Raw genomic sequence first — 24,739 nt, forward strand, 5'->3', positions numbered from 1 at the left:
AGTAGAAGAGCTATACTTCAGACCCAAACCTCTGACTCTGAATTGTTGCACTTAACTCGTGTACTATACTGAATGGGATATAATGTTCAAATGCATATGAGTGTTATTAACTCTGAAATCATGGTGGTTATTTTTCTCTGAGATATGTGGTTGAAACCAGTCATTTCTCAAAAACAGCAACTGCATTTTCTATAACTGTCAACTGGTATCATTTCCCTGATATATATACTGATTTTATATTTTAAAGATCTATGACATTTCATTCAAAAACCATTATTCACAATTATTTTGATGTCTTTGTATCACTTTACAGATCTGAACATATTTATATGATTATAAACTATACATACTTTTCATTATGTATGCCAAGCATACAGCTTTGCATTATGTTTATTTCACCTAATATTAAATTATGCACCTGCTTTATTCAAAAGATCTTTACTGAGCATCTACCTTAAGCCAGGCATTGTCTTAGACTCTGTGGATCATCAGTAAGCAAGACAGCCAATAACCCTGCTATCTTGAATATACCTTCTAGTAGGTAGAATTATATATCAATGCTGAAAAGTTATGAGGGGAAAAAATAAGGCAGTGTAAGGAGGCAGGCAGTGACAGGCAAGGTGATATTTTAAAATAGTCTGATTAGGGAAGGCATCTCTGAGAAGATAGTGTTTAAGTCAAGAGACCTGAGTGAAATGAAGATGTGAGTTCAGCAGAAATCCCAGGGAGAGGTTCCTAACCATGAGACTGCACTGTGAAGGTCCCGAGGGCAGAGGGAGCCTGATGTTGAAGAGCAGCGAGGGCCAGAATGGAAGGAGGAAAATAGGGGGGAAAGGTGATGACAGACGGTGACTGAGGCGGGGATGGGGATGGGGATGGGGAGGGAAAATGTTGTTAGGGAGATCAAGTAGAATCTCTGGAGGGTTTTCAGGAGAGTACTAATGTGATCTAACTTATGGTTTAAAAACTACTCTGGCTTTGTGAAGAAAATAAACTATAGGAGGCCGAGTGAAAGAAGGGAGAGCAGTTGGGAGGCTGTTGCCGCAGCCCATGATGGGAGTTAGGGTGGTACTGGTGGAGGTGATGAGATGTGGTCTTCTGAATGCTGTTCAAAGGTAGAGCTGATGGGATTGACCAATAGTGGGCATTATGGAAAGAAAGCAGACCAAATGACACCTGGTTTTTTAACTTGAACACACAGAAGGTTGAAGTGATGGAGAAGAAGAAGAAAATTGAAAGAGTAACAGATTTGGGATGGAAGTGGGTAGGATAGGAATCAAGAGTTGGGTGTAAACAGGATCAAGTTCTTCATCTAAGTGGGTATGTCAAGTTTGCAACTAGATATACAAGTCATGAGTTCTGAGAATGAGGTCCTGATTAATCTGAGTCTATAGTTCAAAAAGAAAAAGAGACAGAGAGACAGAATTGCAGACAGGGCCCACCAATGTAGAGAGGTCAGGGAGATGAAGAGAAATAAGCACAGGACTCTTGAACAAGAGTGACTCGTGAGTGAAAAGCAAAACTAAGAAAGTGTGGCATCCTGCAAGCCTAGTGAGGAAAGAATATCAGAGAGAAAGAAGAAATCATCTGTATCAAAGGCTGTTCATAGATCGAACAAGATGAAGACTGAGAATTGGCCACTGGATGTAGCTGTCTTGGGTTAGTGTAACAGGAGCCAACGCAAGGAGAAGGGAGGTGGCATAGAGGAGTTAGAAACAGTGAATTCGGACAACTTTTTGGAGACCTTTGTTTGAAAGGAGAGTAACAAAAAGAGATGATCACTAAACAAGGATGTCTTCTGGTTTGTTTGGTTTTTATTTTAATATGAGAAATATTATAGCACATTGAAGACATTGAAAAGATCCAACAGAGAGGGTGAACTAATGATGCAGGAAGGGAGAATTAGACCACAGTTACCTCCCCTTGACGTACCACGATGTACTTATCCTTTCTACACTGATGTTCATTTAAGTTGCTTCTAAGTATTTCACTGTAACGTTGCAAAGAAAATCTCTATTTTTTTTATTCACTGATGTGTTCTTAAGATAAATGTGTGGGTGGGGAATGACTGGGTTAAAGATCATGAACATTTTTGAGTCTCTTGACAGTCCCCCATTGCTTTAAAAAAAATCAACTTACCAGGCCACCCAGTAATGCATGAATGATTACATTACACTGCAGCCTTGCTCGAGTTATGACATAAATCTTGAGGCCCTCGTTCATGGACTCTCTGAAGGGTTTCCCCTGCCCACCCTTATTCTAACAGACCGCTAGCACCTGAAAGACAGAGCTTGTGTTTAATCACCTTCGTTCCCTCTTATTCTTTCAGACCAAATATTTTACTACTCATAATAATCACAACAATCTTTTATCTGACATTCCTCTTTGTTAAATCACAATGGTGTACATATGCTATATTGGGGGGAGGGGCATCAATGATGGAATCAAACCAACTTGTATTTGAATCCCTCATTCATTTCTTGGGCTTTGCTTAAAACACTTTAATTTCCCATCGGTAAAACGATGAATCATAATTTCTGCTTTCTAAGTCATGGTGAGGGTTGAAAGATCTGTTAAGTCCCCAGCACAGAGTAGGAACATTTTGGAGGAAATCATGGAACTTTTATTTTTTTATCCTCACCCGAGGACATTTTTCCATTTTTAGTTCAGGTAGAGTGGGAGGGAGAGAGAGGAAGAGAGAGAGAGAGAAACATCGACGTGAAGGGACACATCAAGCGGCTGCCACCCACACGACCCAACCAGGGCCGGGGACAAACTGCAACCGAGGCACGTGCCCTTAGCGGGAACCGAACCCGGGTCTCTCTGGACTGCAGGCTGACACTCTAACCACTGAGCCAAACCGGCCAGGGTGGAAATCATGGAACTTTTAAAAGAACTTTATATTTAATATAAAAATACCGTGTGAACATATAATTTTTTTTTAAGGCAGAAATTTAAAAAAAATCCTTCATGAAACATACCTTGTCTATAGCCCCTATAGTTTTCATATTATAGGTTGGTTAATTACCATGAGAAGGAAAAAAATCCCCATGAATTCCAATTCTAGTAAACTGTCGAAACAGCAGGCACCTGGGCTACCCCTTGGGAACGCCCTGGCTGCTCCTGGAGACCTGGAATCAGCAGCGTCTCCAGAAATAGCGCCAGGCACGTACCCCCAGGTGACCCAGTGAGGTTTCATCCCAGCGCCCGAGCTTAGAAAGCTTTATGATTAGTGCGGCTTGCTATGGCGAGGAAATAACACAAAGAAGAGGCCAAATGGAAGCCCAACTCATCACCACATCCTGGCAATTTCCAAACAGGTAAGAGAGAATATTTTATGACATTAACAGTGCAAGGTTAAGAGGAGACTCACGTCCAGATCTGTGTATGTGCACATGTATAAGTGAGCCAGCAGAGAATCTTTGTGATATCTAGGGAAACAGCTTTAGCCTCAAAGCTTGAAATGAAAAGAAAACGCCAGGCAATTAATTCAAAATCTCTAAACCTTAAGAGCCTACCACAACCCTAAGTAGTTTCTCATAAAATTGCTATCCATCCTAAAGAGAATGGAATTACAAATGCATCCACTTGGACAGAACTGAACATTTGCATAAAATATATTGGGTGGAGCAGGTATTGTCTTAGTTTTGTTCAGTCTACTTCCCACACTGACCCTGAGGAAAGATGACCGTTTGCACTGCCGGTAAGTAGGAAGGGAAAGGAGAGGTTACAACGGGCTAAGACACTCACTCCAGACATTGTTTTGATGATCACATCTTGAGGACCCTGTTGTTGCACGCAGACTTCACTAAAAGGCTAGTCGGCATCTTCCGTTGTAATCGGATGTGGGGGACCCTAAATGAAAGTAGGTGACATGAGACATCCCTGAACTAATTCCCAGCAGGGACTTCAGCTTTGTTATTTTCCACCAGTAAGCCAAGAACCTTATTATTAAAGCTCGCTGTCCTCATAAGAGTCATGGCTCTCATTAAGAACTATGTATGAATTCATTAGTTAACCTCTCCAGAAAGTGCTATCTTCGGGTGAAAACCCTCACAAAATGTTTAATTCACTTAAGTTTATATTTAAATATATGTATTGGTTTCCCTCTGTGTTCTGGGCATTATGTGAAGTTCTGAGCATATGAAGATTAAACATAAGAAGTTAGATTGTATGTTAAAAATAACACAGTGGTTCTGGTGTTGGTCCAAAGTTATAGATAGTTCTGATTTTATCTGTGGTCCGTAATGATGAATAACAATGTCAAAATTAGTGCATCTGGTGTTTTCATCCATCTAAATAATAAAATTGGGTTAACTTTCTGTCTGATTCAATATTGCAGAAAACAGTAATCAAGATGGCCCAAATATATCATTTGATTCAAGAAGTCAATGTCTATTTGCCACAAAATATAAGGCTGTCAGATTTTTTTTTCAGCTTGTCTGTAGTGTGAAACATGAACAAATAATAATGCCAAATGATACCTTGGCAGTAATTTCAAAGCAGGATTTTAGGGTTTAACAGCAACATGTTAGACTAAAGAGAAGTAAAAGTTTTCAGTGATTTTCTTTTAATGCCAGTAGGTATATCCTTTGTAATAGGAAGAGTGTGAAGAGAGATGTGGCTTGTCAATTTTCTACACCCAAATATCTTCCCATTCAGCCTCCACAGTCTTAAATTTATTTGTTTAACTTGCCAGCATGAATTACTTAGTTGACAGTTGAGGCTGGGTTGTGTTGTATGCAATTAGCCATTTCTACATTGAGCGGTCACAGGAAGAATAAGCTACATAGAGTCTTCTTTGCTTTTCTGATTGCTCCCTGAACTTCTATCTAACAATTTAATAATTAGATCAGAGATATAATAATCCTAATACCATGGCCCCAGTCATGCTAAAACAGAAACACGGGTACACTGGGAGGGTTGAGCAGTAATAACAGGATGGAATAGGCAGCATCATGCTGTGTATTAAAGTTACGCTGCAAAAGACCTCACTCAGAATCTTCCTTTTCCAGAAGTGAGATGGTTCTCGGGGCGCTAATCACTAAAATAACACATTGTGGAAAATTATACATTTATTATTTTTGCCATCTCCGTCTGCAGATGAATAAAACCACAAGAACACTGACAAAAACTTCATCCACATTCTGTCTTTATTCATTTTTAGTTATGCAGAAAATTGTTAATTTCCACTGTGCTAAAAAAAAAAAAAAAAAAAAAGTCAAGATTTCCAAGAAGAAAAGTTGAAAGGACCCTGAATCATAGAGTTTTTATTTTCATCTCAAAAACACATGCCAATAAACTCATTTCATTTTATCATGTTTCTTGGAGAATTGGGTAGTTCACCAGAAAAGTGAAAAACAAAATCCTATTATAGCCATTAGCTCGAAACATAAACTGTTTCATGGAGAGACTCGAAACAAACTGAATCTATAACATCCTTCCATGGAGCGTTAGACTCCGAGCCACCCCGGTGGTCACAGTTTCAGACACTGTGGTCTCCCTGTCGCCTCACAGTTCACGTGTTTGCATGTAGAGTGGAAATTCCTGAAAGAATGTGTCCCTGTTGATTGAGTAGAAGCTCATAAAAGTAAAAGGGAGCCATCTCCTTATTTTACCCACATCTGGAATAAAGCACCCAGGTGCCTGTAAGGTTTGTTAATTTCTTCATTTTAGAGAAGTATTTGTATATTGATGGCTTGAAATAATGCAGAATGCAAAGTGCCTGGGAAGGTGAAGGGTTAGGACTTCACCCTGGGACACCTGCTTCCAAGCATCCCTAACTGCCCCTTAGAGGCTAGTTCGGGCTCAGTTCTTACTGGGCAGGCAGTCAGGTGTCCTGCCTGTCCTTTCGGCAAAGCTTCCCCCACGGAGGGTTACGGCGGCGGTGACTAGAGTTTCGTTATCTTGATCAGGCTGGATGGAGAAACTTGAATTTGTCTGACCTCGTTTTTGAGGCCGATTCGTCCAGCGTTGGGCTTTGTCCGTGCAGGGTTTCTGCCCGGCCCCGATTCCTGCCTTTTTTGACTCAGGCTTTGGGCTGCTGTGTTCTGCTTTCAGAGAGAAATGCTGGGGAGGGACAATTTGGGGGAGACTGAGAGGCAACACAGGCATAAGAATAACAGGGAAGAAATAACATTCAGTACAAGGTAGAAAACATAATCAGGGAAGATGAATGTGGAAATGTCTGTTGATAAGGAGACTTGAAAATTCTGTGAAAAGCGAGTCTCTTGCTATTATATTTGTTTACTGTACCCAAGATAATATCTATTTGTGGTTAAATCATGATTTTTTTTCTCCTGACTGAAGAACTGTGTATAAATCTCTATCTTCTAGTTTATCCACAGATAGGTTTGTAAGTTTTATAAAAATGTTTTATAAGTATAAATGAACACAAAATCACAAAGTGTAAGAATGGTAGTATCATAAAAGTATACAGAGTTTTATAATTATGGAAGCATTATCTCCTCTAGTGATTTTATACTTAGAAAAGTCGAGAGACCTTCACCATTGCATGATTTTTAAAAAAGCTATTGTATGGATAGGGGCTTAGTCCAAATTAAATGGAATTTAAATTTTTCAGAACAATATATAAAAGGTCTTTATGTAATTGCTAAATATTGGGAGTCTTAAAAGACCAAAGAAAAGGTGTTTTACAGAAAATGTGATTAAGCGAAATGAAAGGGAACACTAATTAAGAGGTAACATTATAAGAGAGATCAGAAATTAATGAAATGAAGAAAACTAGGTTATAGCAGGCGTTTTAAATGAGTAGGATCTAATCTAACTCAAATTTAACTGTTTCAGTCTTAATATTTAATTTGTAGTAGTAGAGAGCAAAGAAGAAAAGGACGATGAATATGAATTTAACTCAATATCTAAAGAGTCTTCTTTAGAGTATGCAAGATTTTGGTTCCCCCAGCTGTGGTTCGAAAGGGCAAGGTAGGCAGTAAATAGAAGCCAAGAGCCTGAAATCAAAGAAGATGCTTAAAACGTGCCATTTTTATCTTAAATCTCAAATGTATATTCTCTCCAAAACTCTTATTACTTTAGCAAAACCAAATTGTTTTTAATCCATTGCTGTTTCACTGACCTAGATTTCCTGATTGATTTTTGGCTGAAACTCTTTGATAAGTATAACAGTCAGTACACGCAAACACTGGAAATCCAATCAGGTCACTCCTTAGTGTCTTGATATTATTACTATTCCAGCAAATAAGTAAAGGGCCTTCATTTAATCAACAAAATTGCTACTCAATTTCCCTTGATACTGAATATACAGAGAAGCAGGTCATTTAACTAATTGCTTTTAACATTGATATGCAGAGTAAATTCATATCTATAAGCAAAATTTATGGAGCACTTTCTATCTGCCAGTTTGGGCTGTTTTATGTCTAATAAGTAATGTGACTCTCAGAAGCCTTGTGACAGGGATGCAGTCATCATCCTCATTTGACAAATGAAGAAACTGAGGCTCAGAGAGAGTTGTTTTACCAAGTTCACTCAGGCCAGGATTACATGCAAGTCTTTCTTACTCCCTAACCCACGTTCTTAACTATTACATTATAGTGTGGCAAAGTTTTCCTATTTGGTATTTGCTCACCTACTTGCAATGCCAAACACAATTATTTTATGTTGGGTGCAGTCTCCCTAGCAATTAGAAAACAGAGTAGGCAAAAGTGTTTAAATGTGTGAGCTTAGAATTCAAGAAGCTCCTGACTATCTCTCTCTCCTGTCTACAAGGTTTTACCTTTCCAAACAAGAAATTTAGATAACTTTTCTTTTTTTTTTTTTTTTTTTTTTTTTTTTTTTTTTTATCCTCACCCGAGGATATTTTTCCATTTTTTGTACAGATAGAGGGGAGGGAGAGAGAGGAAGGGAGAGAGAGAGAGAAACATCGACGTGAAGGGACACATCGAGTGGCTGCCACCCGCACGACCAACCAGGGCCGGGGACAAACTGCAACCGAAGTACGTGCCCTTAGCGGGAACCGAACCCGGGTCTCTCCAGACCGCAGGCCGACGCTCTAACCGCTGAGCCAAACTGGCCAGGGCGATAACTTTTCTTAATCACCATCAATATTCATTCAGCTCCCTCATGAATTGTTTTAATTATTGGCTGATCAATTGATTTAGTATCCCATACCTGCAATAGAGCAAGGATATAAAAAATTCATAAAGTTGTCATTGCAATTGTTTTCAAAATGTCTCAAAACATTATTCTGAGCAAAATTCTTGTATTGTCATTTCATGTATTAAAAGGGGTAGCTCATCACAGTGAAGTGCTCTTAAGAAGAAAGATAAAGTCATCAGATGCGCTAATGCTGTAGTATAAAGGTCTTACCTGACTTTCCTCTCTATTTACCCTCCTTTCTTCTTTTGTTCTCAGTAAAAATTAGTCTTGGTGTTCTGCTTGTTTCTTCATTATACATTCACTTGTTAACTCTCTAACAGCCTCAATATACACTAGTGACACACTAATTTTAGTTTATGAATAGTGCTTGTACCAACCCTTACAAACTCGTTAAATGACCCTGAGGGATAAAAGCAAGCCCATGGAACTGTACACTCTGCACCCATGTTGCTACCCAGTGAACTTGCACTATCCAGTGAGTTCCAAGGACACACTTGGCCTCCCAGTGGTCTCCAGACCACATTTTGAGAATCACCAATTGAAGACCATCAACTATTTCTCATCGACAGATTCAATAGCCTTTTCTTGGTCCAGCTTTTTCTTAACCTTCAGCAGCAGCATCAGAGTTGGTAAACCTCTTCTGAACACTCTGCTCCTGACTTCCACACCACCAAATACCTTGACTCCCCTCTGACCCTTCTACTCTGTAGACAGCCATGCTAAAACCAGGCCAATAAACAAGAAACGTGTTAAGCCCTGGCCGGTTTGGCTCAGCAGTTAGAGCATCGGTCTGCGGTCCTGAGAGACCCCGGTTCAGTTCCCACTAAGGGCATGTACCTCGGTTGCAGTTTGTCCCCGGCCCTGGTTGGGTTGTGTGGGTGGCAACCACTTGACGTGTCCCTTTCACGTCAATGTTTCTCTCTCTCTCTCTCCCTCCCACTCTATCTGAACAAAAAATGGAAAAAATGTCCTTGGGTGAGGATAAAAAAAAAAAGAAAGAAAGAAACGTGTTAAGCCTTTTTGCCTTTTGGAGGGGAGTATACTGTCTGACTTTGTGGTGCCCTGTGTCGCTGCTGAGCAGACCAGGAAGTAGCATCCCTCTCCTCCCTGCCTGGGAAAGACGGAGAAAGCAGACCCGTGGGGATAAGAACGTCAGCTCCGGTGCTGACATAGCCGCTGGAGACGTGGCGTAGGAGCATCACAAACTGCTGTGACTGCCTCTCCTGCAGCAGACTTACCCACCAGTCACAGGAACACTGGGCAGCCGTGACCTCCCATGGAAGGACAGAGCCTTTCCAATCTGCTTTACTCTTGCAAAGACAGATTATATGCTTTTCACAGGCCGGCAGACCCAAAAGGAACCACAGAGTTACTCATGCCCTCGTATGTCATTCCAAAACCACCAGTGACACAAGTCTCTTCTCCTCTCCTGGGGAGACTGAGGAGGAGAAGAATCAGGACTATTTCTGCTTTGCAGCTGCTACCACACAGAATAGCTAAGTAAATGTTTTCTCTTAACATCATGGAAAGGGGAAAGCCATAGACATATATGGTAGTTACAGCATCATATTAGAATTGATAATCATTTGTATGATGTGTATATATATATTTAATACATACATATGTGGTATAAATATATTATATCACCTATGTATCAGAAAATAGGAAACACTATAAACACCATAATGTTATCTCAGGGTGATAGAATAAACTATTATGAATTATATGTATTCCCTTTTTTCTAATTCTCTGTATTTTCTAAATCTTCTATCATGAACATATTTAATTTTTATAGTTATAAAGATGCATTTTTAAACTCTCAAATTAGTTACAAGAAATAGACACTAATACTGATTAAATTTGAGTTCAATTTACAATCAATGTAGCACACTACTCAGAAAACTTATGTTGCCTTCACCAATTAGAAGCAGATTTCGAAAACCTAAGATAACATAAACTGATTTTTTTCTCTCCGGAATTGTGTAGTACTTAAAGTATCAGAGACATATTAATTGCAAATCAAACATTTAATTGTGTTAAATCAACTCTGTGTCTTTTTGGAATGGTTAGGCCTTTCGGGTGAACCTCTCAGTAACTACCTCAGAGCAGAGCCCTGGTTCTATGCCTACCGTGCAACTCACTCATATTCTCCCACTTTGCAACTACACAGTGTTGATCGTGACGACTCACGTAGTCCTTCATTCGCAAAGATGCAGTAATAGTACTAGATGCCGACACTGTTCAGGCGTTGGGATTATATTGGAGACCAGGCCAACAAGGTCCTCCGTCAGTGAGCCCACATCTCTGTAAAGGGGCTCTACAGCAAACCAATCAATAAGAAACTGTCATATAGTAATAAATGCTATGAGGAAAAGACGGCAGGGTGATGTGACAGGGAATGGCCCAGCTGGGAAGGCCTCCCTGAGGAGGTGGCTTTAACTGAGAGCTGACCGGCCAGAAGGAGCCACCATGAGGTCATGTTGAACAACCCTCCAGGCGGTGGCAGGTGAAGGCCAAGGCTGTGACGTAAGAATGAGCGTGGCTCGTACAGGGAGCTGGAGAAAGGATGGAGTAGCTCGAGGGCTGGATATTAGATGAGGCTCAGGAGCCAGATAAAGTAGGACCTTGTGACTGAATTTGCCTCTAAACGTGATAGAAAGTCATTGGAGGAATTTGAGAGAAAGAAAAGCTAAACTTTTTGTTAAGAAAAACAACAACAACATAGATTTGTAAGTTAATAATACACTAAGTTTTATGTCACTTCTTGTCTGAAACAGTTAAGAGAGAACATAGATTGTCTAGGGCATCACCAAGAGTAAGCTGGCAGAACTCAGAGATAAATGAAAATAACAATAAAACACACATTACAGAAATCAAAGCCACATTAGGAACAAAAGAAATAGAACAGATTCTGCTATTAACACATAACGACAAAGAACAGGCCTGAGAAAAATTCAATTAAATAAAGATATGCAAACTGTAAGAAAATAAGTACATAAAATAAAGTATTTAGAGAGAAAGACAAGGGATATACAATTGCATAATTGATGTCCTTGAAGGTGAATCAAAAATATTTAGAAAATATGATTCAAATGTATAATAGGAGGAAATATTTCTTAAATAAAGAGTCTGGAATCTGTCGACTTGAAAGGCATGCCCCACTGCAGGGACTGTCAACTCAAAGAAATATCCTGGTGAAGTTTAACTTTAAAGATAAATATTTCAATGAGGTTACAGGCAAAAAAGTAAGTTATCTTCCAGACAGACTAGCCTCAGGCCCTGGTAGTTTTCATAGAAACTTTCAATGGCAGAAGGTATCGGAATAATAGCAGCAGAATTCAAAGGCAAAAAAATAAAAATAAAGATTGAATCAAGAATTTAATATCCAGCCAAAATGTTATCTATTATCAAAGGCACCATAAATACATTCTCAAACATATAACACCTCAAGAAATATAGCAATCATGAGCCCTACTTGGAAAAAAAATTATTTGATAATGAAATCCAGCTAAATAAGAGATATGTCAAAATAAAGAATTCAGTAGTGGGGACATTCTTAAAAAAAAAAAAAAAAGACACCATGGGCATTGAATCCATTTGAACATATAAGTAACACTATTGAACTTTAGAAATTATAATTACAGAAATTATACATTCATCAGTATAAATAATGGTAACACAACCCCAATGTCTTAGCAACTTAATACAATAAAAATTTATTTTTAACTCATGTTACTGTTTAATGAGGGGTGTTGGGCAGGGCCTCTGCTTTATGCAGTGACTGGGGGGTCCCAGGCATCTTCTTATGTGTGGTTCTGTCATTTTTAATAGAGTCTTAGGGTCCCTCTGGAATCACCCAGCAAACAGACAGAAGGAAGAGAGAAAGACAGTCGACAAGGCACACTCAGCTGCCTCGACCGAAGATGTCATTTTATCTTCACTTACATTAATTGCTGAGAAATCGTATATGACTCCACCAAGATACAAACAGACTGAGCTTCCAGGAAGAGACAATAATTTAGTGAGTGGTCTCTCGTACACGGAATATACTGTAAATATCATAAAATATAACAATATAAAAACAATTATTAAAACTGGGTGGTGATGATGAAACTGGGTTGGAAGAGATGTATATTTTCTCGTTTTTCAAAGAAGGGCGTTAAATACTTTCTTAAGTTAGTGAATTAAGAAATAAGGGGTATATATAGATATAGATATATAATCAGTAAAATTTAACATTATAAATATAGATCCTAGAAGACAAAAATGTAGAACAATAGCAAGAACAAAAGACCATATAGCACAAGACAGAAAACAAAAGAAGTGAAAACACAAAGTAAGGTAACAAAATAAAGTAGTACAAGCATTTATATCAGCTAAAATAATCAAAGTGAATGCAATAAGCTCCCCTGTGAAGAGTAAAAAATTATGAGATAAGAATCAAAACATGATATTTCACAATAGTATATATTATAAATATAGAACTATACCCTAGATATATTAATAAGTGGAAAAAGCAAGTTATGGAATAATATGTATAGTTTAATCCTATTGTATTTAATAGTAATAAACATAATAGATAATATGTACATATTATTTGTTACAATATACACATAGACAACACTTGGAAGGATACACAAGAAATGGCTGTGCCATTTCTAGGGATTGAAATAAAGGTTTAGGAGAGGACAGGTATACTTTCACTTTTTACTATATATCTTTCTATGCCTTAAATTTTTAAAAATAAATGTGAGGCTTTTATTATAAACATTTGAACAAAAATTGGCTGAAGTTCAACTCAGAGTATTTGGGCGAGCTGAAGGCTCAGGGAGGGGAGGAGAGGCCACGGAAGGCTGACCGTGGTCTTGGAGCTGAGCCTCAGAGAAGGAAGAGGCTGCCAGCCACCTGCAGACGCACGTCCACAGTGTGAGGGTACAGCACACCTCCGGTACCGCTGAGTGCAGTGTGCATGGTGGAGGGCTGGGAGGTAAGACTGGGCGGAACCAGGGACTTAGAATCTTTCATTAGAAAATGAGATTTCCTCAGCGTGTTTGAAGCAGAATAGTGACTAGACTGCATTTTGCACAGATCACAGTGGTGTCCATTCCGGGAGTGAGTTAGAGACCAGGGTCCAGATAAACCTGGTGGTGGCCTGAACTAAGATGGTGGAAATATAGATGAAGAGAAGATGGAATCCACATTCAGGAGATATTTAGAAGGTAGAATAGGCAGAACTTGATCATTAATTGGATGTCATGATGCTGGGGTGAAGCATGAGGGGAAAAGTCAAGTCAGAATGACTTCCAAATACGGTACTTCAGGGGCAAAGGGGTGTGGGGAACGGGGGACATCTGTAATACTGTCAGCGATAAAAATAATAATAACATAAAATGTGGAAATTAGAAGTAAATCTGTGGGTGAGGCGAGGGAAAATGTAAGCTCAGTTTGGGCAATACTGGGTTTGCAGTGTACGTGGAACATCCCGGCAGAGGAAGCGGGTGCAAGGCTCCAGGCAAGGTGGGGATGTGAAATACGGAAATAAAAGTCATTAGTTTGTAATAGCAGAGGACAACGCAGAGACTTATAAGACGGGACTGGATGATGGTATAAATGCCTCCCATAGGTCAGGGTTTTCTACAAGTTTCAAAGACATAAAGAGAGAAATGTTTGCTTTTATTCCTGGAGATCACCTGCCAATCTAACTGCTGGCCAGAAAGGGGAGGCCTCTTACCAAGAATGGAGTTACAGATTCCAGATAGCATAAAAGCACCCAGTGAGAGGCGGGTGGATTCCCCCTGACAGGCTTTGGTCCTGAAGGGGTCTGAGTTATTTTTTGTCTTTTGGGAATTGAGACTAGGCTTCTCCCAAGGGCATCGAGGCCATCTCTTTAGACAGAAGGATGGCCATTCGGCCTTCCTCCCCACAACGGGGCCACGGGATGTGGCTTGACTCTCACTGGGGTGACCAGATGACAATCCAAGCTACCTAATAATATAAGAGGGGGCTGTCATTCAGAAAGCTTCACCACTCCCAGGCAAAAATAATTCAGCTATCCTTTCAAAACAAATAGCTAAAAGCCAATCACATATTTAAAATTTAAACATCATGCTGGTACCTAAATTCAAGTGCTACATTTTAATCAGTTGCATCAAATTGATTTATATCCAAGATTCATAGGCTTAAACTACTTTAGTGGACAGTCTGGCGACCAAAGAAAGTCTTATTACAAAGAGGTATTACTTTATCGGGGCAAGCACTAGTGAGGGAAAGGACCAAAGCCCCAGGTAAAAGGAATTGACTCAAGAAGCCTCTTAACAAGAGACCCAATAAATTTAAATACAGATGGAGTTTCAAATCTTTGAAATTTTTCTTATGTTGTTTAATTTTTTCTGTATGCTCATGTATTTGCAATATCAATAAAAACACTCATTTGTTCTTGGATAAAAACTACACTATTTACTACTGTTAAGTGGCTTATAATTTGCATTGAGAAAGAGCATTTTAATCTCTTTGAAATAAAAATTTTAGTTATTTGTGTGTTAAATGTTAGAAATAACCAAATGGGTTGAATATTCAGACTATGTATCTTTCACTGTTGTTTGGTAACTTTAAAGTTGTAACACTAGTGTTACTGCCATGGAATTTATATTCTAGCCCATTTGTTACAACTTCACATCATAGGACGAGCAGAAGCTGTGCGTTTCTACATCTGGTCAGAAGCATCTGTCCTCTAACTATAGCAAATCACTTACTTTCATTTTCTCTAAAATAAAATTCTCTTTGTCTAGAATCTTTACTTTTTTCTTTTTAATTGCACTCATGCATACTACCTGGCACTTATTAGGCCCTCAAATGTCGCTCTCTTCTGTTTGTACTACGTTTTACCATCACTGTCTTATGGGGAGTAGTCAGAACTACATGCACTGTGGAGTCAACCCCGCTTTTCACAGGCGAGCAGAGAACCGAGGCAAGTGATTCAAAGGTTTTGACGCAATAAACCAGATGATTGCGGTTTGAACCTGATTACTTCACCTCACTTACTCGCTTAATTAGGTAGTCTAAATTTCTGTTTCAAAGGCACAGCTTTTATTTGGGGGGCAGTTTCTCTCTCTCTCTCTCTCTCTTTTTTTTTTTTTTTGTTGTTAATTTTAACCTTGAGTTCCCATTTCACTTCCATTTACCATTCCCCCTGAGGAACTTGGGTTGAATGCTGTCTCCACAGTCACAGGCCTCAAGGTGACCATGGCCCTAGGAATTGAGTTCTCAAGTGTGTACCCAACCCCTTGATCCCACTGTAGACCATTGGCTCCAAATTTTGCCCACGGGGACTGGGGACAAACACTGCTGGGGATCCAGAAGTCCGTGCTTCCTCATCAGGGTTTGTGGGAAACAAGAAACCCATCTTTGCCTTGCAAAGGAAGGGGCATAAACAATCTCCAGCACAGCGCCCCATATCGACTGGCAGCTGCCACAGCCTGCACAGCGGAAAGCCAGCTGTTGGATAAAAGGAGCTTCCGGTTCTCAGAGCCACGCAGGTGGACTGAGTTTTTCTAATCTCTTGGGTTTTCCAGGTGGATACATAAAGCATGTTTAAAACTGTAATGTTTTTCTCATCACTGCATTTCCAAATCCTACTTATTCTTCAGCATTGAGCTCATCTTATTTTCTGTCTTGAATTATGATGTTAAATAATGGGAACATTTTTAGACTATGGAAAAGTACAGAAGTATAGAGAATAATGTAGCAAACTATTGTGTACTATTAGATAATTTTTATTTAATAAAAAAATGTTTACTAATGGTGTAGTTTTTGAAGTAGCTTTTCTACCTAATCCCAACATAATTATGTGTCCTTCACCCCAGAAGCAAGGTGTACCTTACAGCTGGGCTGTTAGGTAGAGTTTTTGAATGGTTGTGCCCTTTTCTGGATCTTAGATTTTTTTTCAAGATATTCAATTCCAGCCCCAGCTGGTTTGGCTCAGCAGTTGGAGCATTCACCAGGACCAAAGAGTGGCATGTTTGAGTCCGATCAAGGGCATGTACCTCGGTTGTGGTTTAGTCCCTGAACCTGGTCGGGGTCGTGCGGGAGGCAACCAATCTATGTGTCTCTCTCACATAGATGTTTCTCTCTCTCCCTCCCACTGTCTGAAAATAAATGGAAAAATATCCTCACATGAGGACCTAAACAAAAAAGCAGTCCAATTCCAGCTCTCTAACGTGACCAAGCACTGTGACCCCTTCCCCACGAAAGCATTAGAAGATGCTAAGGCACAGGCTCTCTGGAGCTTCGGCTGGGCCATTACTGTACCCACCAGCCCTCTTGGACCTCCCCGGCTCCCTCTGGTTCCTATGGCACTGAGCATTCGGTCCACTTTCCAGTCACTCATTTTGTGCCTCCTTTATGGATAGAAAATGTTTTGTTTTCTAATAAGACTATACAATCTTAAATCGGTATCATTCTCCTTTTAGATCAAAATGGTGGAAGGCCCTGTAAGAATTCTTACACTAGAGTAGTTTACACTTGTAGGTGGTCTCTTCATGAGAAAGTGTATACACAGAAGTGTGCCTCATTTTATAGACTAGATTATATTGCAACCATCTGATGGTTATTAATAACCTACTATGATCCACTTTGTGAATTACACATTATAATTATATAAGAAATGTATAAAGATTTATAAATGCATTATTAAAGAATCATAAATGAATGAGGAGCTATTACAGTTGTACCACAAACATACAAAAGGTTGTAAGAGACTACTATGAACAATTATATGTCAACAAATTGGACAACCTATAAGAAATAGATAAATTCCTAGAAACACACAATTTACCAAGAAGTAAACATCTGACCAGACTGATTAATAGTAAGGAGACTGAATCAATAATAATGATTTTTTTAAAACTCTAGCAAACAAAATCCAGGACCAGATCGCTTCACTGATGAACTCTACCAAACATTAAAAAGAAAAGGTTAATATTAGTCTTCCTCAAACTTTCCCAAAAAAACAGAGGAGTAGGAAATGCTTCCAAATTCACTTTATGGGGACAGCATTACCCTGATAGCAAAATTGGACATGAATGTCACAAGAAAAGAAAAGTACAGGTGATGAACATAGTGAACCTTGATGAAAATATCCCTGATGAACATAGATGCAAAAATCCTCAACAAAATATTAGCAGACTGAATTCAACAGTACATTAAAAAGATGTTATACCATCCTTGTTCAGTTTCTCAGTTGGTTGGAGCATCATCCATATACCAAAAGGTTGTGGGTTTGATTCCTGTGTTCAATCCCCGGTCAGGGTATGTACTAGAGGCAACCAATCGATCTCTCTCCCTTTCTCTCTCTCTCTAAAAATCAATGAAATAAAAACATATCCTTAGGTGAAGATTTTTTAAAAAAAGAATGTCATTCCATGATCAAGTGGGATTTATTACAGAATTGCAAGGATGGTTCAACATCTACAAATCCGTCAATGTTAGACACCACATTAACAAAATTAAGGATAAAAATCATATGATCATATCAATGAATGTAGAAAAGACATTTGACAAAATTCAATATCTATTTTTGATAAACACTCACCAAGGAGGGAACACACGTTAGCATAATGAAGGTCATACACGACAGAGCCGCAGCTAATAGTATATTCAATGGGGAAAAGCTGTAAGCTCTTCTAAGATCAGGAACAAGGTTAGGATGCTCACTTTCACTTTTATTCAACATAATAATGGAAGTCCTAGCCAAATCAATTAGGCAAGAAAAAAGAAATAAAAGACATCTAAACTGCAAAGGTAGTAAAACTGTCACTATTTGCAGATGACATATTATATATAAAAAACCCTAAAGACTCCATCAAAAAATTGTTAAAACTAATAAAATAATTCACTAATATTGCAAAATCAATACAAAAAAAAATCTGTTGCATTTCTATACACTGATAACGAACTATCAGAAAGTAAAATTAAGAAAACAATCCTATTTACAATTTCATCAAAAAGAATAAAATACCAAATAATAAATTTAACCAGAGTGAAAGACTTAGATACTGAAAACTATAAGACAGTAAGTAAAGAAATTTAAGAAGACACACACAAAAAAGGAAAAATATTTTGTGCTCGTGGATTGGAAAAATGAATATTGTTAAAATGTCCATACTTCCTAAAGCAATCTGAAGATTTTATACAGTCTTTATCAAAATTCCAATGGCATTTTGCATAGAAATAGAAAAAACAATCCAAAAAATTATATGGAACGACAAAAGACCCTGAAGAACCAAAACAATGTTGATAAAGAAGAACAAAGTTCCTTGATTTCAAATTCAATTACAAAACTATACTATTAAAACAGCATGGCATTAGCATAAAAAACAGACACAGAGATCAATGGAACAGAATAGAGAGCCCAGAAATAAACCCACAGATCATTTATGACAAAGGAGCCAAGAATATACAATGGGGAAAGCACAGTCTCTTTAATAAATAGTGTTGGGAAAACTGGACAGCCACATACAAACGCATGAAACTGGACCACTCTCTTACACTGTATGCAAAAGTTAACAGAAAAATGCATGAAAGACTAGACTGTAAGACCTGAAATTATAGAACTCTTGTAAGAAAGCATATGTGGTAAACTGACATAGGCCTTGACGATGATTTTTGAATCTGACACGAAAAGTTAAAGCAAAACAAAAGCAAAAATAAATAAGTGAGATTACATAAAACTACAAAACTTCTACACAGCAAAGTAAACCACTGGTAAAATAAAAAGGCAACCTACTGAACAGAAGAAAATATTTGCAAATTTGATAAGAGGTTAATATCCAAAATTCAAAGAACTCATACAACTCAGTAACAACAAAAAATCCAATTTAAAAATGAGCAGAAGATATGAAGAGACATTTTTTCCAAAGATGACCAACAGGTGTATGAAAAATGCTCAACATTATTAATCATCAGGGAAATGTAAATTAAAACCACAATGGATAGCACTTGACACCTGGTAGAATGGTTATTATTTTAAAAAGAAAGAAAAAAAGAAATAACAAGTATTGGTGAACGTGTGAAAAAAAGGGAACCCTTGAGCACTGTTGATGGAAAAGTAAATTGGGATAGTGACTATGGAAAACAGTATGGAGGTTCCTCATAAAATTAAAACAGACTATCATATGATCCAGTAATTCCACCTCTGGGTAGTTATCTGAAGAAAGTGAAAAAACTAACTTGAAAAGGTATGTGCACCCCCTTGCATTGCATACAATAGCCAAGATATGGAAACAACTTCAGTGTCCTTTGATGGATAAATGCATAAAGACATTGTTTTAGATATACGTACAACACTCAATGGAATAATATTCAGTCACAAAAAAAGAGTGAAATCTTCTTATTTGCTCCAATGTGGATGGACCTCAAAGGCATTCATTATGTTAGGTGAAATAAGTCAGACAGAGAAAGATAAATACTGATGATCTCTCTTTTACATGAAGTCTAAAAAAAAAAAAGCTCATAGATATAGACAATAGATTGGTAGTTGGCAGAGGTGGGGGGTTGAGGATGGCATAAAAATAAAATATTATCAAATATATATGTATTAAATGTATAGTTTCCCTATCTTACATAATATCTCAAATGATTATGGTGCGTTTTTGAAAATAGATAACTATGGTTAAATGTAGTAATGCACCCATTACTTAAATTAAGGCTGTATTATTAATTTCATAACTTGATTTGTATTTTAGGAAATTTTAGGTGTTCGGTTGTCTTTGTCCAAAACAACTTGAAAATTAAGAGTGTTTGCCCAAACAATTGAATAAGAATTGTTTACTTTAGACCAAATCACCAGTACCATTGGTTTCTTTACCTTGAAAATGCATCATTGCACCTCATTCTTTGCCTTGCATTGGCATCAGAACACTATAGAGAGAGACTGTCAAGTCTGGTGTTGTGGAACCTAACACAGCATCTTCCTTTCTGTGATTGCGTGTGAACACCAAGTAAAGCCGTCCTTCAGCTTGGATTACTGAAATACACTTGGCTGCATATTCCATTCTGTCATCAGGATATGAAAACAAGGCTGAATAAACCAACACACATTTCAGTGAAATTCTTTATGAATTGATCATTCATATACCTTATTGATTAACACCAGACAGATTGCATTATTATACCATGCACCATCTTTTTAACTAAGACCATTTAGATTTTCATGGAAAATATCCCTATAATGTTATCTCCATTAAAATGCAACAAAGCACCATGAGTGTAAATGTATCAAAGTGACAGAAATTGTTGTGGTCAATCATCGGTCAGGAGTGGAATATCCTGAACCGAACACTGAACTATAACTTGGCTCTCTTTGTTTCCCCAGACACTGCAAATGGATGTCAACAAGCTGAACATAACCTTGCTTCGACTGTTCCGCCAGGGAGTGGCGGCAGCTTTAGGACTCTTACCCCAGCAAGTGCACATCAATCGCCTCATTGTAAGACGCCTCCATTTCAAGTTCAAGCATTGATCTTTATTGAAGGTCTCAGTAGTAAAGAGCAATAATTTAAAACACCTATACTATCATTCCATGGCCCCTGAGCCAAAGCTGGCTTACTGGCAGTTTTTGTAAAGAAAGTTTTATTGCAATAAGCTACAGCCAGTTGTTTACATATTGCCTATGGCTACTTTTATGTTACAATGACAGAGTTGAGTCATTCTAACAGATTGTTTGACTAAATCTAACTCTCTGGCCCTTTAGAGAAAAAATGTATCAACCCTCCCACAGTTCAAGGCTAGGACCCTGGTTGGTTTGAATAGAGCGGCCCCAAAATACTCCTGTCACCAACCTGACACTACACCCAAAATATTCTTCCTAAGAGTGAGACCTTCGGTGTCCATTACAGCACTGTCTTCAGACAGCACCTATGAAAACTCCTTCAAGCATAGCAGTAGGATGAAGGATACTGAATGCACAGAGAGAATTTTGATGAAATAATAAAGAAAAGCAAATCCTTGAAGATAGCATTCCAAATGGAATGCAAGAGCAGGTGGTCGGAAAAGCCTCGAGAAGGCGTGGATAGGTATTGAGGTGAGGATGGGGCAAACCCAAAGGAGTTTTTGTACAGAGCCCACTTTAGACCCATCAATCGATCTCCCACATCCGTTCTTCTCCCCTCTTCTCAGCGCTTGGGAACCTTGATGTCATCCAACTACTCGTGCCCATCTGTATTTGAAGGTGCGCCTGAGCGAAGGCAGAGAAAGGCCAACTCCTAGCGGATGACTTTCTCTTTGTAAAAGGCTAATTACCTAAGGTTCCTGTGCAAAGGGACTTGGGAATCATCTTACAGTTTTAAAATTGTTCTTAATTTCCACTGCAATGGGAACTCAAGCAAGAACTGCATGTTCTCCTTGCCTAGATTCTGATTCCCCTGTTTGGGCTCGACTTTCCACCGAACCAACCTCTCATTTCCAGCCCTGGAGAAGAATTTGCTTTTTATTGTGGTTTAGGGTTTTTGTTTTTTGTTTTTGTTTTTGTTTTCATTGTTATGTGTGTGGATGGGGCAAGTTGTTTCATTTCCCATAATGACTTTGTTCTCTAAGTCAACTATTTTCTGGGACTAAATATGCTTACAAACCAAAGTTTTTAACTCAGTACCATGGGAAAGAAAATACAGTATTTCCTAATACCCTGAAAGAGGGAAATGGGTTATATCCAAAGCATACCTTGCTTAACTGAGAAGATTTAGGTACTATAGTTGTCTTAGCACTAGATTTAGATTTTATATATATAAAATAGGTCTTTGCAGGGATAATAAAGGGGTTTTCCTCACCCAGACAGGGACATGCATGTCCCAGGAGAATGTTACTAGCATGTACACACATCTGCTTCTTAGAGCAGTTATTATGATGGGTAGAGTTATGATAATACCCGAAGCAGCAGCGCATGGTGATGAAGATCGTGTACCCCATTTCCAGCTTGGCCATGTCCCGTGTATGACCTTACGCAAGCTACTTATGTTTCTTCATTTGCAAAATGGAGAGAATTATAACACTGACATCCTGGAGGGGTTTTGAGTATTAAAATGAGATAACAAATTTAAGGTACATCTGAGCGTGTCAGGCCAAAAGCAATCGCTCTATTCCTATTATCGTTGTTATTAGGTCATAAACTATTTAAGTTATTATAAACATGTCTGACATCTGTATTACGCTATACTTCATTGTTGTCACTTTTTCCCTGCGAACACAGAGAATGTTATTTTTCTGGATTGCTAGTAGTATTTTCATACTCCATTTTATCCTTGGCTGAACTCATAAATTGCATTAAAAGGAAGTTTTCTAACATGCAAGAACTCCGTGTCAAAAAGGAAAGACCAGCAGTAACTCCCCCCATAAGTACATTGTACAACTTGTAAAGAGAATCAGTCAGAGGCGATGGCTTTGTGTGATGTTTATTTTTTGTGTGTATGTGTCCTGTCTGCATTTATGGGAGAAAAAAATCCTCTGTCTCCATTTCAACTAATGAGGTAATCCTGATAGGAAAGTATCATGATGTTACTGTGCAACATGCATTTCTACCCAAGGATGGACTTTAAAATGTGACATTTGAGGTGGAGAACACAATCAGGCAAGTGACCCCAGAGCTCACGTAGCATCACCTTCCTTACTGAGTCCAGCCTTCCATTAAAACACATTATAAGAAAAGTAAACGGAGTGGCGATGCCTAATAATTGTACTGTTGCATCAGGTTTTATTCAATTCACTGGGTTTTACAATTCTTCTTTGAATGTAATTACTCAGGGAACATCTGAACAGTATATTTCAAAACAAGCAAAATAGTGACAGAGTCAGAGAGCAGGCTGACAGCTTTGGGGTTCGGTGGGAGGCAGGGGGATGGAGGGATTGAGCAATAAAGGCGGAAAAGGAGAAGGAACTCATGGACAGCAGTGTGGTGACTGGGGAGGGGAGGGAGGGGGAAGTGGGGTTGGGGGGTATAAATAATGATGACAAATTCAAGTTTAAAAAATCACAGTATGGAATAGAAAATAAACCAGCATCCAGTGAAATATAAAATTAAAAATATTGAGGTGTCAGTTACTTAAAAGAAAGCTATATGAAGACTTCAAACTCTGGGCTGGTATTACTAAGTGTACCAGAGAATCACTAATAAATGTAATCTCCAAGGTGCCTTTTCAGATTCTAGAGTTCCTCCCTCGCCAGTGTGGCACCAAAAGGTTGCTGGTTCGATTCCAGGTCGGGCACATGCCGGGCTGCAGGCTCCATCCCCAGTAGGGGGTGTGCAGGGGGCGGCCAGTCAATGTTTCTCTCTCCCTCTCCCTTCCGCGCTATCTAAAAATCTTAAAAAAAAAAAAAAGATTCTAGGGTTTCCACGTTCTTTGGTGTTTCTAGAGGAAGGTAGAATAGTTCCCAAAGCTGTTTAAAAATGTCTATTAACATAGGCAAATAACCTGCCTTTACCAGGGAAAGAAGAACAGTGTGGAACTCTTTGTGTCTCCCATAAACCGAAAAGGAGGGGTTTCTGACGCCCTGCTGTCTGAGGAAGTGCTGCGTTCACTTAATACCGATGTTTTACACCAGAGTTTATCCCAGTTTGGAATCACCGAAGTCTCCCCTGAGGTATGTTGTGGCTCGGAAGATCTCATCCGAAAATCTGCACATTTAGCATAACCTGGTAACCCAACCTCAAGAAGCTTTGGCATTAATGCTGTTTATTGTATGTTATTTGATAATAAAAATCTCCCCAAGAGTCAGAATTCTCTGATCTTCACCCCATGTATGTTTATTCCTTATGGAAGTTCATTTTCACATCAATTTCCATTTTTGACACTTTCTTCTCTAAATCTTTATGGCCTTGTAATTTATTTTGACTTATTCAGTACATTGTCTAGAACAAAGATCATTTAGATATCTTTGCCAGTTGGTTATTTGAAACTGAAATGTCCAAAAAACACACTCAAATCTTTCTTCCTCGACAGGTGCACCCTCCTCATTGCCTCCATGGGCAAAATAGTCACCAAATAGTCACCGTGTTCCCCAACCGTGGAATTAATTTGAAATGTGATTTTTCTTTTGCTGAAGATCCCATTCTTAAGAACTGTGGGTATTTTCCAAATTTGACAGTTTAAAGTTCCCCTACCAACCACACTATTCTCACTCTTTGATGAATTCTGTCCCTTTTCCGCTCTTCCTATTCCATCCCATACCAGGAAACTCACTAGAATGATCATTATCTTAAACATATGTAATTAAATTCACCGAATCACAGAATCAGACCTGGAGGAAACATACGGGAACATTTTTATAGGTACAAAAGTTCAACCCATAGAAATTAAGTGATATCATCAAGGTGACAAGGCATGTAAGCTATAAAGCAATGTTGAAAATCTAGACATCTTGTTTCTTAGTCTGTCCCATTTTTCAGTAAAGCACAATGCCTCTCCTTTCAGCAAATATCACGGGTGTGGTGTTGGTACAAGATTGCATTTGAAACCCAAAGTCACCTAAGATGTATGTGTGACCTTGGGCAGGTGATTTAATGTCTGTGAAATCAAGTCTTTTTGTGGTGTCAGACTCGCTGAGGCTCAGTTTCTTCATA

The 24,739-nt window shown here is 38.6% G+C and overlaps 1 protein-coding gene and 1 long non-coding RNA gene across 4 annotated transcripts in view; one reads left to right on the plus strand and one right to left on the minus strand.

Annotated features, from left to right (window-relative positions):
• PTPRR (protein tyrosine phosphatase receptor type R) overlaps positions 1–24,739 on the plus strand; it is a 227,553-nt gene that overhangs the window by 91,572 nt on the left and 111,242 nt on the right. The window contains exons 2-3 of the mRNA XM_036251020.1: positions 20,504–20,617; positions 23,605–23,760. Of these exons, the coding sequence (XP_036106913.1) occupies positions 20,504–20,617; positions 23,605–23,760 (270 nt within the window). The remainder of the gene's footprint in view (positions 1–20,503; positions 20,618–23,604; positions 23,761–24,739) is intronic.
• Positions 1–24,739, minus strand: part of LOC118623441 — a 35,304-nt gene that overhangs the window by 4,371 nt on the left and 6,194 nt on the right. For 2 of the 3 annotated variants that reach the window (XR_004958281.1, XR_004958282.1), the window contains exon 2: positions 3,751–3,855. This is a non-coding gene — a long non-coding RNA (uncharacterized LOC118623441). Of the gene's footprint in view, positions 1–2,139; positions 2,278–3,750; positions 3,856–24,739 lie in introns of all 3 variants that reach the window. The other variant, XR_004958283.1, reaches the window with a different exon arrangement.

The sequence above is a fragment of the Molossus molossus genome, unplaced genomic scaffold (assembly GCF_014108415.1).
Source record: "Molossus molossus isolate mMolMol1 unplaced genomic scaffold, mMolMol1.p scaffold_m16_p_10, whole genome shotgun sequence".
NCBI lineage: Eukaryota > Metazoa > Chordata > Mammalia > Chiroptera > Molossidae > Molossus > Molossus molossus.